At 44.5% G+C, this 15,289-nt stretch overlaps 1 protein-coding gene across 2 annotated transcripts in view; it reads left to right on the top strand.

Moving 5' to 3' along the window:
* The window catches only part of Dync1li2 (dynein cytoplasmic 1 light intermediate chain 2), a 24,880-nt gene extending 17,894 nt beyond the window's left edge, over positions 1–6,986 (top strand). The window contains exons 10-13 of one of the 2 annotated variants that reach the window (XM_031341102.1): positions 1,161–1,202; positions 1,557–1,674; positions 2,322–2,438; positions 4,033–6,986. In XM_031341102.1, the coding sequence (XP_031196962.1) occupies positions 1,161–1,202; positions 1,557–1,674; positions 2,322–2,438; positions 4,033–4,133 (378 nt within the window). In that variant the 3' untranslated portion in view covers positions 4,134–6,986. Of the gene's footprint in view, positions 1–1,160; positions 1,203–1,556; positions 1,675–2,321; positions 2,439–2,802; positions 2,939–4,032 lie in introns of those variants that run through there. The other variant, XM_031341103.1, reaches the window with a different exon arrangement.
* The last annotated feature ends 8,303 nt before the right edge of the window (positions 6,987–15,289 follow it).

Here is a 15,289-nt window from a genome sequence, read left to right as displayed (position 1 = left end):
AGAGGCAGGGAAGGAGGGTGGGGGGGGAGTTTCAGGCCAGCCAGGGCTTTTACACAGAGAAACCCCTTCTCAGAAAACATACATACATGCATGCATGCATGCACATTTTGTACATGCGGAGAGTAATGTAGCCAAAAACAGCATTGACATTTTAATCCTCCTGCCTCTGACTCTCAAGTGCTGGCTGGCATTATAGGCGTGTGTCACCTGCCTGTAGTGTTTCTTGTGCAGTGCTGGGAATCTGTCCCAGCTTTCTGCATGCTAAGCAGGCACTTTACCAACTGAGCTGCATCCTCAGCCCCAGATAACTGGTAGACTTTTATTGTAATTTATTAATTTTTTACTCTTTTTTTTTTTTTTTAATTATATGTAAGTACACTGTAGCTGTCTTCAGACGGACCAGATGAGGGCGTCAGATCTCATTATGGGTGGTTGTGAGCCACCATGTGGTTGCTGGGATTTGAACTCATGACCTTCCGAAGAGCAGTCGGTGCTCTTCCCTGCTGAGCCATCTCACCAGCCCTTATTAATTTTTTAAAGAGCATCATGTATACATACAGTGTGTTTTGATGACATTCACTCTTAATTTCTTACCGATCCACCCTGATTCCCCCTATGATAACAGTTTTGAACACTGTTCTTTTTTTTTTTTTAATTAATTAATTTATTTATTTATTTATTTATTTATTTATTTTTCCAGACAGGGTTTCTCTGTATAGCTCTGGCTGTCCTGGAACTCACTATGTAGACCAGGCTGGCCTCGAACTCAGAAATCCGCCTGTCTCTGCCTCCCAAGTGCTGGGATTAAAGGCGTGCACCACCACTGCCCGGCTTTGAACACTGTTCTTAACACTTCTCTTTGACCCAGATTATTAGATATGTCACCATCTCCTAATGGTGTGGCCACGTCTTGTTAGTTTTTAGCAATTTTTTCCCAACTCTTTCCCTTTTTTATGGCCTGCTTATTTTCTTAGCTTCAAAACTGTTTTCTGGGGTGTCTTCATATACCGAATATGGAATTTAGGTTATTTTGTGTTTGTAGTGCAAAACATGAGTCTATTGGCGCCCTGTAAGTAGAGTCATAGGAGTGAACCCTTTCTCCAGACCTCAGTTCATGCTGCAGGCCTTGGTTAATGGCCAGTTTGTCCCTCTCTTTGCAGTCACTCCTTGCCAAGCAGCCTGCCACGCCCACAAGAACCTCCGTGAGTACCTTTCACCAAACAGGGTCATGGCCCAGTGTCATGGGTGCCTTCTAACTTTACACTGGTATTTTCGACAGTTTATATGTATGTGGGCTTTTATTATATTTTAAACTGAGTTGGTCTCCCTAAAGGCCCACAGCCAGAAATTCGATAGAGCCTCAGAAACTGTCGACGAAAGTCAACAACTGATACTCCGTAAGCTTTAGTTTCTTTCTCAGGAGACTGAGCTGGGAGCAAACCTCCATTGTACCGCAGACATTGTACTTCAGACATGAAAATGTCTTGACTTTGATTTTTTTTTTATTTTTTGTTATTTTTATATCTATGTGTGACGTGGGCTGGTTTTGGACTTAGGAATCCCCAGCCAGAGGACCCTCTGGCTCTCCAAGGACGCAGGGTCGGGGTGGACCAGCTAGTGTACCAAGTGCCTCCCCAGGAACATCAGTAAAGAAGCCAGATCCAAACATCAAAAGTATGTATGCCATCATTGGGGAAAGATTTTAGTCCTAGGCCCATGGGGCACATTATAACAGTGGCTGCAGCTCTGGGGTAGAAATCCAGGAAAGCTAGGCTGATGGTTTTCCAGGAAGAGTTACATTCCTGCAGGTGCCCTTAGGAAAGAATACAGCTTAGGAATCTGTATCTTGAATCTGTCATTTCTTTTCTTAGCTTTGTAATAATAATATTTATGAGTTGGCTGTTTTTTTTTTTCTTTTATTCTTACCAAGCCACTGCTTATTGATACACAAAGATCCTGGTTGCATTAAACCATCAGAACCAAAGTCTGTAAATTCTTGCATGTTCACTTAGCATCTCCCACTTTGGACATGAGCTTTTTGTAACAGGCTGTGAGCCTTGCAGGCTTAGAAAACTGAAACGTACCGCACTAAAGACACAGAAATGACAAAAACAAAAGATTTTTCTGTGAGGGAAATGCAGACTTGTTTCCACTGGTAATCTTATCAGTGCCCAGTTAGCCTCAGCTAACAGAGACCACAGTGAGTGTGAGCAGTGCACTAGGAAGCTGATAGCCACAGACGATCAATTTCAAGCTGAAGAGCCACCTTTTCTGTTTCAGTTTGAATGATGCTTTGTTGTTTTTCTTTTGTGTTTTCTTAGATAATGCAGCAAGTGAAGGGGTATTGGCCAGCTTCTTCAATAGTCTGTTGAGTAAAAAAACAGGCTCTCCTGGAAGTCCCAGTGCTGGTGGAGTGCAGAGCTCAGCCAAGAAGTCAGGTACAGGAGAGCCTCAGAGCTTCAGATCCTTAAGGGAACAGTGCTGTCAAACGGGGTGCAGGTGCCAGGGATCACTTTCCCCAGCTGTACACCTCACGTTCTGGCTAGCTATGAACAGAAGCAAGCCTTGTGCTGGTAGTTAAGATCGAGAGCTGTTCTTAGGGTTTCAACACCCACATAGTAGTTCCCCACCCCCCTTAACTCCAGATCCAGGGGATCTGACACCCTCCTCTAACCTCCTTGAGCACCAGGCATGCAACTGGTGCATAGACATACAGGTAGGCATAATGTTCATGTACATAAATTAAATAAATCTGGGGGTAGGGGAAGAGATTTTTTTGCTTCACAGCCCCTAATCTTGCAGGAAGCTGGAGCCTGTGAACCTGCATGGTCTACTGCAGGATCCCTCCGTGGCCCAGCCATCTGTCCTTCCGTTCAGGCTGGTAGGACAAGCTAGTCTTGAAGGTTTCTCAAATAAAAAATGGTTAAGTTCTTGAGAATCACATCCTTTCTTAAGCTAGAATATATTTATTTCATTTTCGTGGGGCCAGGGATTAAACCTAGGAGTTGATGAATGCTAGGTAAGCAGTAGTGTTTCTTTGGCTTGCCTTTGTGTTTTAGAGACAAACCTATGTTGGCCTCATTCACTGTCTGGCCTTAACTCTTGATCCTCTTGCTAGGATTGTAAGTATGCACCACAACACCCCACATATAAAGGCTATATTAGGTATGTGCTGTTGAGTGTTTTCTCTAATTGATTTTTCTAAAGTAGACGAGGATATTAGAAGATGTTGTCGTTAGGGCAATCTGAGCCTCCAGCAACCTAAGAGTTCTTAGAGACCCAAGAATCTGATCTGGGCCTCAGCTTTGACCTTGTATTTGTCCCTTATCAGATAAGGGTCATTGTCCAGGCCCAGATAGTGTTTGACAGCAGGAAATAGGAATACCTGCATTGCTCAGGATGAACTGCCTGGCCTTGCTCTCATCATAAATCATGGTATTTTCATGTGAGTCAGTTTAAATTAAATTAAATGACTTTATAGGTAGGGTCTCTTTGTTTTCTGGGGATCAAACCCTGCACATTAATGGAAGTACTTTGCCAAAGCTACATCATCAACCCATTAGTCAGTCTGAGGTGTTGTAGTTAAAAATCAAACCTGAGTGCCTGTCTGGGAAACAACATAGTTTACTGCATGTTTGAAATTCACATGGGGACCTCCAGGGAGAGAGTGGAACGGTACACAGGACTTAGGGATGGGGGATGAGGGTTCTCAGAAAGACCCCTTGAGTTTGGCACAGAGGCATCCTCAGCCCCTGCTGAAGTGGTGGCTGCCTAGACCCGTGACACTGGCAGTAACAAGATTGTCTGTTTTTGTTACCCTTGGTGAAAAGGCTTTTCTCATTTTGAAGATACTGTCACTAGGAGTGATGACAAAAGTCTGTAGGGTTTGGGGACCAGCCTGGTCTACAGAGTAAGTTCCAGGACAGCCAGGGCTATGCAGAGAAACCCTGCCTAGAAAACAAAAGTATTTTCTCACACTGCTATTTTGTGTTCTCTCTCTCTCTCTCTCTTGTTCTATTTCTTTTCTTTAAGGACAAAAGACTGTGTTGTCAAATGTTCAGGAAGAACTGGATAGAATGACTCGAAAGCCAGACTCCATGGTAACAAACGCTTCAACAGAAAATGAAGCCTGACCCTCCTTTGAAAGTGCATCTGTCAAATGACCAAATAACTATGTATATTCATCTGATAAGACCAGGATTTTTCTGATACGGCACATGCTATCAGTTTTTGGGGGTAGGGGAGATGAACTTTAAAAAAAAAAAAACATATACTTCATTGGCTTGTCCAAGTGTGAAATGCACATTTAGGAAGGTTACATGTCAGGCCCCTTGTTAGGGATGTTCCTTGGACTCTTGGGCTGCGAGTCTCTTATGGGAAGCAAGCACAGCTGGGCTTGTAGAGTGGAGAAAGGAGGCCCACTTTCTACCAGAGTGGAGACTAGGAAGTCATTGTTCAGGTGGATGGTTAGTTTGACCAGTTGCGTGTTAGCAAATTCACTTGTTCTTGGAAAGCAGGTTAAGTAGCCGAAAGTCCAGGAAAGAAAGGTTCAGGAGGGACGAGAGAAGTGCTGGTGGGGAAGCCGAACGTTGAGGGAAGTGGAGGAAGGAAACGAGCGAGCGGCATTAGTAAGTACATGCTCGGTAGAAACCAAACAGCATCAGTTAAGACCTAACAATTAGAAACATTTCCAAACTAAACACTAAACAGAATGGGCACTGGATTTGTGGTAATGCATCTTTAAGTTATGGGAAATGTGTTTTATGGACGGTGCTGAGTAAGGTGAGCTGACTCAGGGCTGGTGAGGACATCAGCTGCCCAGGACCCACATGCTTGGCCCAGGCCATGCCCCTTGTCTTTGGAGAGATGCTGGGCTCTACACACATGTAACCTGGGGCAGGCAGTCGCTGTGCGTTATGTTCAAAGTCAGCAGATACAAAATTAGATGTCTTAAATAGTTCCTATTTTGTTTAATTATTATTTTTAACTACTACAGGCTGGCCAACTAATAGAAAATGGGTGATCGATTATTGGCAATGTTCTATAGGAAGTTTGAGGGAAGTATTTAATGTCATTGTATTTTGCTTATTTGGCTTGTGCCAGGTCCTGCCTTGGAGCCTGTGGTGAGCTTTCCTGTGACAGGAAGGTCCTTTCTGTAGCTCCCTGGTCGGTGATTGCTATCAGACCGACAAGTGGGTGCTCTACTGGAGAATGGAAGTGGTAGGCTTGCGCTTTTCATAAAATGTAGCACTTCTCTTACGGAAGTGCAGGTTTTATGTGTCTTCCATTAGGGGCATGTTCATGAACACTGTCATGTCACACCACCGTGCTGAAGAGAACTTCTGTGGATTTGAAATAGCACTTTGAGTTTCTGTGTGACACTGCACATGTAAATGCAAACACTACCATGACTTTAATGTATAAAATACTTGTTATCCGAACCAAGGGGAAAACCACAGTTCACTTCCGTGGAGTTTACTTTTTTTATATGAATGTTTGTTATTGTGTCTCAGCGTAATGTTCCTAATGTCATTACATACATGCCGGATTTGACTAACCACTAATGTAGTTCTGGGCATAAGTTAACATCTAGTTACATGACGAGACTCCTTAACTGTCGAGTTGCTTCTTAAAGGTCTGAAAACTGTTAAGGAGAAAACTGAGTGCTTAATTGCCTCTCTAACAACAAAAAGATGTTTCTTGTGCCAGTTTTACTATTGAAATATATTTTTTCCTTTTTTAATTCAGTTTTTTTGTTGTTGTTATTTTGGGGTTTTGTTTTGTTTTGTTTTCTAATTTTTTAAACATGCATTGTGGCTTCAAATGACCAGGTTGTCCAGGCAATGACAGTAAGCTGGCTGGAGTGGAAACCATGATGGAGGGTCACCTGATCCCTGTAGCAGCCAGGGCAAAATGAGTGACCTCAGAAACTAGGAATTCTTGCAAAGACACGTACCTAATAGTGTGGTTTTTAAATTTTGATACAAAACTTGAAGTGCATCACTTGAACGGCTAGGCACTTCTTGTGTTGATGTCAGATGTGCTGTAAGCAGCCAAGGAAGTGCCGAGGCCCGGCGGTGGGAGGTTTGGAGACCACTGGTACTCCTGTGACACTTGGATGCTCCTAGTTTCAGAAGAAACTGATGCATGTTAGCGTGTGCTCAGTAGTTGCCAAAGTCGTCCAGCTTTGGGGAGCTTTAGGGTTCTTTGGGAATTTGAGGAGATGAAGTAATTTTTATTATTTTAGGAGTCTCAAGCATTAGAACCAAAGGCCAGATAATACACAGCCTTTACTTTTTAAAGTAAAATTAAATTTATTTGCAAGAATACACTTGTATGGTAGACTATAAAAGACAATTTTATGACTATTTATACACATTATAATGATTACCTCTGTTTGTTTTTAAATAGATAATTTTAAGTAAGCCCAACCTAAAAATTATAGCTTAGATGAGGGCTGTGAATTGGTCTTTCCTAAAAATCCAACAGATATGCTGCTAGATTATTTTATTTGCACTTTAAAAAAAAAAATAACAGGGAGGGTTTCTTTGTATTGCCCTGGCTGACCTGGAACTCACTCTGTAGACCAGGCTGGCCTCCAGAGATCCACCTGCCTCTGCCTCCCAAGTGCTGGGATTGGCGTGTGCTACTGTGCCCGGTTGCACCTTTTTTTCTGTTTTACTTTTTTTTTTTTAATTGGCAGTATTTAAACTGAAGAGACTGTTTTCTTGATGAAGGTGAAAGTGACTGCTCTGTACATCATGACCTTAACAATGTTGATGCTGTAAGTGAAAGTTCACTGTTGTCTCTCTGCTGAGTTCATTGGTGTTTTTAACTTCAAACTAGGACTGCAGACATCTCCCACCAGCCTTAGTCCAGGGTGTGGCTCTGTCTGGGTGCAGTATGCAGTCATGTGGAGCCTTGCTTTCTAGTGCTAGGGGAAGAGATGTCTAATGACTGGCTTCAATAAACGAGAATCCAGACTGCTAACAGGTTTTGGTGACTTTGTTTTAGATAAAGCATCCCACTAGCTATCCATTACCTGCTGATCATATGTGGGTATGTGGCATTGTAGCTAAGAATGTGTACACCTTGGGCTGGTGAGCTGGCTCAGTGTCACCAAGCTGCCATGAAGCTTGACAGTCTGAGTTCAGTACTCAGGACTGACTTGGTAGAAGGAGGATGTACTCCTTGAACTTGTCCTCTCAACACCACAAGAACATACACAGTAAGACAGACCACATTTTAAATATGTACTTCTCTTACTTGAATAATCAGAAGAAGTGGCTCAGCGGTTAGTACTCACTGCTCCTCCAGCCTCCGGGTGATCTGATCCCTATTATTCACTTCAGACAGCTCACAACTGCTTGTGACTCCAGCTCCAGGAGATTTGACAGGTGCCTACACACATACACATGAGTAAAAAGACTTTTAAAAAGTAAGCATCAGAACCAGGCAGTAGTGGTGGTGCATACTTTTAGCCCCAGCACTTAGGAGGCAGAGGCAGGCCTATCTCTGTTAGTTCATGGCCAACCTGGTCTACAGAGCACATCCCAAAACAGTTTGGGGCCAAACAGAGAAAACCCTGTCTTGAAAAATTCAAATAATAAAATAAAATCAGAAATGTGTTTTTTATTTACTCTTTGTTTTTTTTGTTAAGGAGTTTGCCATTGAGCACCGGGCTAACGTCAGGTTTCCGTCAATCCTCTGCCTCTGCTCCCTAAGTATTGGATTTATAGCATTCCTAGGCAATAATCAGAAATTTTGATAAAAAAACATCTTAAAGCTCTGCCTCAGTGGCTGTGGCAGTATGCAGAGGCTTTGTGGATAGCCAGGTGTTGCTTTCATGTTCTGAAGTGTGCTAAGTCATGTTTCATGTGACTGATTTAGGAGTATTGAGGATTCATAGAGAAGCATTAGAGCAATGTTATGAGCCTTTCACTTATTTATTAAGGGTTTTTTTTAAGATTTATTTTTATTATTTTAATTATATGTATGTATATTACACACAAATGCAAGTGCCCACAGAGGTCAAAGCTGTCAGATGTCTCTGGTTACAGGTAGTTCTGAGCTACTTGGTGTAGGTTCTGGGAGTTGAACTCAGGTCCTCAGTAAGAGCAGTATGCACTCTTAACCACTGAGCCATCTCTCCAGCCCTCTCCAGGGTTTTTAGATTTATTTGTGTGTGTGATGTTTGGCCTGTGTGTATGTCTGTGCACCATATGTGCCTGAAGAGGCCAGAAGAGGGTGTTGGAGCTCAAGACTGGAGTTACAGACAGTTGTAACTCCATGCCATGTTAGTACTGGGAATCTTGCCTGGGTCCTCTGAAAGAAAAGTAAGTGCTCTTTGGTTTTTCGAGACAGGGTTTCTCTATATAGCCTTGGCTGTCCTGGAACTCACTCTATGGACTCAGAAATCCGCCTGCCTCTGCCTCCCAAGTGCTGGGATTAAAGGCGTGCTCCACCACTGCCTGGCCTACACAAAGTGCTCTTAACTGCATGTCCCCATTGCTTGCTCTTCTGTGAGGTGGTCTCAGTCTGTAACCCTGGTTGGCCTGGAGCTCAGGAAGATTGCTTGCCTCCCCTCCTGAGCGATGGGTTTGAAGATGTATCTCACCATCCTACTTTTTTTTTTTTAAGATTTTTTGTTTGTTTTTTGGCATGTGTAAGTGTGTGTGCATGCGCTGCTTGTATGTATATGTGTACCACCTGTGTCCTGGTACCCTCAGAAGCCAGAAAAAGAATATTGGATTCCTTAAAATTGGAGTTACAGGCAGTTCCGAGCCACCATACAGTGTGAACCAAACCCTGGTTCTCTGCAAGAACTGCTGAGCTTTCTCCAGCCTCTAGTTACTTTTTGTTGTTGATCTTGATGAGATGAGTAGTCCCATGAGCACTTCCACTTCTGCTCCAATAAGCAGGACACAGCAGAGTCTAAGGAAATTGGGTTTGGGCTGGAGCAGCAGCTCATCTGTTAAGAACTTACACTGAGCCGGGCGGTAGTGGCACACGCCTTTAATCCCAGCACTTGGGAGGCAGAGGCAGGTGGATTTCCGTGTCTGGGGGGATGAGGGGGGAACTTACACTGACTTGGAGAGAATTGGAATTTGATTCCCAACATCCATATTGGGCTCACAGCTTCACGACTTCAGCTCCAGGGAAGTCAGACACCCCCACTTCTGGCCTCCAGGGATACCTGCACCCACATTGACATAGCCATGTACAACACATAATTAAAAATAAACATTAGGCCTGGTAGTGGTGATGCACTCCTTTAATCCCTGAACTCAGGAGGCAGAGGCAGGCAGATCTCTGAGTTCGAGGCCAGCCTGGTCTGCAGAGTCAGTTTCAGAACAGCCAGGGCTGCACAGAGAAACCTTGTCTCAAAAATGAACAAACAAACAAAACAAAAACAAGAAAAAAACATAAATGAGTGAATAAACACTTAAAAAGAAAATTGGGTTCTCTATTGAAATAGATGAATTGTGGAATTTTGTTTTTGAGCACACTGAACAGATTTACTAAGGAAAAACAAGAACCTAGTGGGGTTGTAATGGAGACATTCCCCTGCCACCCTTTGTTTTGAGATGTCATGAACCTTGTTAGCCTAAACTGTCCTTCTGCCCCCAGCTCTGATTATTTCTGATTATTGAGTTCTTACCAACTTTGCTCCTCAAGTTTTTGTTTGAAAAATTATAAACCTTGCCAAGCAGTGATGGTGCACGCCTTTAATCCTAGCACTTGGGAGGCAGAAGCAGGCCTCTGAGTTCCAGGACAGCCTGGTCTACAAAGTGAGTTCCAGGACAGCCAGGGCTACACAGAGAAACCCTGTCTCAAAAAACAAAAAACAAAAAAACAAAAACAAAAACAAAAAAAAGAAAAACAAAAAGGAAAATCACAAACCTAAGTTGAAAAGAAATGTATTAAACCACACCTACTCTTTCATAGAGACTCAAACTTCCGCTCTCCTTCCAAGATATATTCTCATTCTGTAGCCAAGGCTGACCTTGAGACTCCCTGCCCCTGCACCCAAGTTCCAGGATTATTGGCACAAATCATGGTGCTCTGCCACAGTTTTATCCATTCTTCACTGTGCCGTACACCCTCGCATCCCCCAGCCTCCAGCTCTGCTCTCAGTCCATACCCTTGCGCACTTCTCCACGTTGGTGTCGGGGTTACTGGTGGTGTTTACTTCTAGAAGCTTCGCCTAATGTGTGCAAGGCCCTTGGTTCAGCCTCTGGCACTTTACACAGACACAACATTTAGATGGAGTATTTGACCCTTGAACAGATTAATCGGGCTGGAGAGATGGCTCAGTGCTTAAGAACACTGGCTGCTCTTCCAGAGAGGTCCTGAGTTCAATTCCCAGCAACCACATGGTGGCTCACAACCATCTTTAATGGGATCCGATGCCCTCTTTTGGTGTAACTGAAGACAGCAACAGTGTGCTCTTATAAATAAAATAAATGCATACTTTTAAAAAAAATAGATTAATCTAGGCTAGTTAAAGAGCTGGGTGGCGTAAGCTCCCCACTCCTGGCCCCTTTGTGCTTGAATTTATAGAGTGGAGTCCTTTAGTCCCTGGGTGTGGTGCACACCTGTACTTCTATCTGTTGTGATGCAGAGAGACACATCAGTACTTTACAGTCATGCTTGGAGTTCACAGTCAGGTTATGAGACCCCCCTTCTCAAGAGACAGAAAAGGTTTGGGTATCTACAGTTTATCATTTATTAAATGTGAAAACAGTTTGTGTATTACTGAGATAGTGTACTTTGTTTTTTACCCAAACTGGGAAACTTATACTTTGTAGCTTGTCTCCCTGTCTTCACAAAGAAGGGGTGAAATGTCTTTCCAGTCATGAAGAGTAAAGGAAGTTCATGTCTGCCTGACATGGTAGGGTTTCAATGGGCTGATCCTAGAAGCCCCTCATTATCATGGTTGCAGCTGCCTCTTCCGTAACCCTATCCCTTCCATTTATGGCGTGTTGGTTTGTAGTTTAAGGAAACAGAGGTTAGAGGGAGGGATATGCCTCAGCATTTACCCAGAAGTCTCAGCACATTCCTCCAGGATGCAGCCGCTGTGGCAGCAAGGCTGGTGTTGGCATTGATTGCATCCCTCCCTGTTCCCCTGCTCTTCCCTATTCCCTGCAAGCTCTGTAGACAGCCAGGAGGATGGAAAGTGCTCTCTCCTGATGGACTGGCTCTTCTGGTGAGTCGGGGTTAGAAATCGGAGGATGAGTGACAGACATTAACTCAGAAGGCACAGCTCAGACCCCAGGAACGATGGCTGCACCTAGGTGGTTTGAGGTCAGGCCTGGGTACCAGTGAGAATCTCAAGGTCAGAAGGGAGAACGGAAGCTTTACTGAGTAGCAAGGGTTTTTGAAAGCCCCAGTTCTGCAGGAATGGGATCCCAGAGCTGAGGGAAATCACATGCTACGTGGGACAAGACATTCCTTAACCTCTTAGTCATATTTCAGATAGTAGCCTGGCCTACCAAATGTTTCCAACCTTGTAAAATTCCTTCGTGTCTGAACTGGTGGCCCCTGCCTATTTTGCCTGCTTGCGTGCATGTGCACCATGTATGTATATGGTGCCCACAGAAATCAGAAGAGGGCTTTGGACACCCCTAGGACTGGAGTTAACAGTCAGTCAGGAACCAGATGCTGAGGATCCTGGTCCCTCCAGAAGAGCAGAGAGTGCTCTTAACTACATAGGTATCACTCCAGGCCCAGCCTAAGCAACCGAGACCGTGGATTATAAACCCAAATGGCACTCCTCATCAGGGAAACTTGTCTTTGTAGCAGATACAGACCATGACAGACAACCAGAGCCAATCAGAATGTGGTTATGGAGGCCAATCCCAATGGACACAACTTCCACATCTGAGGCTCAGGGGACATTTCAGAAAAGGCAGCAGAAAGATTGTAAAAGCCAGAGGATCAGAATTTGCTGTGAAATTGTGTCCCCTGATAATGTCAGGAACTTCCACAAAGTCTCACCAACAGGACTGTCCAATCATGAGCTGAACAAGGACAATAATGATAAACAAGCCAAAGTTCATAGGGTGGGGGTAGGGTGGGACTGACTATGACAGAGATAACAAGACACCACATACAAAGAACTGCACACAGCTAAGAAGGCACCAGGCACACATAGTGTGCCTACATATATGCAAACAAAACACACAAAATAAATCCACTCATATGTAGCAGATTTGCAGCTTGGTCTTCATGTGGGTCCCCCAACAACTGGAGCAGGGGCTTACCCTGACAGTTATCTATCTACGGATCCTGTTCCGCTAACTAGGCTGTCTTGTCTGGCCTCCTTGGGAGAGGATGTGCCTAGTCCTGCAGTGACTTGAGGTGCCAGGATGGGTTGTTACCTGGGGGGCGCCTCCCCCTTCTCAGAGGAGAAGGGGATGAAGGGTGGGGAGAAGGGCTATGTGGGAGAGGGGGTACAGCAAGGGGGGTTACAAATTGGGATGCAAAGTGAATAATGGAAAAAATATGAGAATCATTAGGGATATAATAATGGTGAAAGCTTGCCTAGCTTTTTTCCTGTGACATCTCATAGAACCCATTTCATGTATAGAATGGAATTCCCATTCCTAAAAGGCTAGGGTTTTAGAAAGGCAAACACGTTTAGACCTTTGTTTTGGGAAGGATTCAACAATTTAAAATTCCGTTCCTTTTTAAGACGGTAATTTATGTTAAGAGAGTGGGGGTGCCTCTGAGCATCTGTCAGCAGCCTGTGTCATGTTACTACGTCCTTGATATTTTAAGTACTTGGCACAATTTTATTGTGAACCGATTCCTGACCTATTCAGACTCATCTGACAAACACTGGCCTGAAATTTTAACCCTTGGGTGTTTATAGGAAATGAGAAATAACTACAAATAAATAACTGCCATCCTGAACACAGGATGAACACAGCAAATGTGTGCATGTTGTGAAGGTATTTTAAAAGCTGGTTTTGTGTCCCAAGAGAACCTCTCTTTCCCAGCAGTCTCAAGGGGGATGAACAACCCTGAAGTTTGGTTTGCTGTGCAACAACTCAAGACAGCCCAGGAATAAAATCCTACAATCCTAACTGCCTGCTACTCCTGCTTGCATGACTCAAGCCCGCCCTTCTGGAGAGCATCAAGCAGGGTTGGAGGACTTTGCATTCACTGCATTAAACAGACTTTTGTTTAGATTTGCCTTGTGAGTGACTGGGGTAGCATGAACTGTTCATGAACAGCCCAAGTGTAGTGTTTCCCTCTCATCCTCCGGGTTCTGCTAAATGCGCTCCAAGAACATTTGCCTGCAGAGCGTGCCACGGCTTCCAGCTAGGTCTGTGGTCCACTCAAGTTTCAAATTTGGATTGTGTTGATAGCACCTTCTTTGACTCCATGGCTTTTTTTTTTTTCCCCTGTCCTCTTTCCTTTTCATGTGCAATAGTTAGGACAGCCTTGAATTTTGGCCACAAGAGCGGCTGAACTCACCAGTGCCCACCAGTAGGTCGGACCTAGGCACGAGGAAAGTGAAGTAAACATTTCCCTGCGGGTGGCAGCAGGCCTCCTCACCCAACACTGTCTCCATTCAGCTGCTCTGCTCGGAACCCTAATGGGTTTCAGCCAGACTGGGACAGCTGCAGAAAAGGGAAACTAGCCCACAGCTGCAGCCTTGACACCTGGGCTGCCTCAGCTGCAGACCCAGACTTGAGGGTGAGTCCTGATCCCAGAAGTTGACAGTTGAGTGGTCAGGAGGAAGAAGTCCCTTGGCTTCCCCGAGTCTCCATGTCATTCTCCAAAGAAGAGAGAATCTCACCTTCCTCTCAGGGAGACCCTAAGTACTGTGAGACCTGGGCCTAGCAATGCACAGTGTCCTAAATTGTGTGTCAAGGGCAGAGGTTAGAACATTTGAAAGAGATGGTGACAAAGGCCCAGGGAGGAAGTTACCGCCAAGATCACACAGGAGCAGAACTGGGAACATCCCAATGTCTCTCTGATAAGGCCTCCTCCCTCGGCTGCATGCTTTCTACCCCAGGATGACAATGCCAAATACCAGGCCTTAAAACTGAAGAAAGAAATTGCTAGTTCAGACTGAGCAAGATAGCTATTTTAGGGCAGACAAGCTCTCCGCGAATCATAAATTCCATCACCTGGGCAACTGCCTGCTTTCATGGGCAAGGCAGCTCTCTGCCATCTGCATGCGTGGGCATCTGGATCTGGGGATTTATATGTAGCCCTGTGCCTCCTTCCTGCTTCTCTGGGTAGCAAGGTCACTCTCCAAGGACCCATGGACACGGGATGCTGATACTTAAGATGCTAGTAATGGAAAGTTGAACGAACATGGCGGTCCAGACAGGGCCAGGGTCTCCCCGATGCTACAGGAAAACTCCATAATTCCTCTTAACTCCACACTAGAAAAGTAGAATCTTTATAGGCCCCTTCCCCCCACTCCCCAACAATTCGGTCCTAAGGCCTTTCGGTGGGTAGTGCATGGGAGGGAGATGGCTGCCTGTGGGTGTGATGGGGAGCTGTGGAGCCCTGGAGCAGGTGTTTGGAACTTCAGCAAGTGAAAATCCATTTCCTGTGTTTGGGAGTGGAATGGGCTGCTTGGAGGATTAGCCATTGCCTTAGAAAAAAAAAGCACCCTCCTGCAAGACTTGAGAGCTGAAGCGAGTGGAGAAGTACAAAGCCATAGAGTTGACCTGACTCAGGCTGTGATGATGTGTGAGTACGGTCAATTAGATGGATCTCATATTACTAAGGAGACAAGCCTTGGGCACCACAGTAAAGGATTATCTCTGTTAGGTTAATTGAGATGAGAAGGGACAGCCTATCCTGAAAGTGTGCATTACAAATTCCCTGGGCTGGAGAACTGGTTTGCATAAAAAAGGAAGCTGCCAGGTATACTGGCTTATGCTTTTAACAAAACTCAGGAGGCAGAGGCATGGAAATCTCAGAATTTGAGGTCAGCCTGGTTGCTACGCACACTCCAGTCACATCCATAATATCGGGGATAAAATCCTGATAAAGGATAAGAGGCAATAAGAATCCAAAAGGAGTTCTGTGCCTCCTGGATTTCAGACTAGTCACTGGTATTCCCCTAACTCAGACGTGTTTCAGATTAGTCTCTCCAATCATCAACAAGGCCTCATAATTAGGCATAAAGCTACCCCAAGTAATGATTTGTAAATGGTTAAGACTGGGCATTGTCTCTTGGCCGACACAAGGTTTCCAACTATCCTTGTTTAATGTTTTAAGTACTAGAGAGTAATTGAAAGGTTTCTCTCACTCTAAG

The sequence above is a fragment of the Mastomys coucha genome, unplaced genomic scaffold (assembly GCF_008632895.1).
Source record: "Mastomys coucha isolate ucsf_1 unplaced genomic scaffold, UCSF_Mcou_1 pScaffold22, whole genome shotgun sequence".
NCBI lineage: Eukaryota > Metazoa > Chordata > Mammalia > Rodentia > Muridae > Mastomys > Mastomys coucha.
Note: the sequence above shows the minus strand (reverse complement) of the source record. Positions and strands in the feature narration are given on the sequence as shown.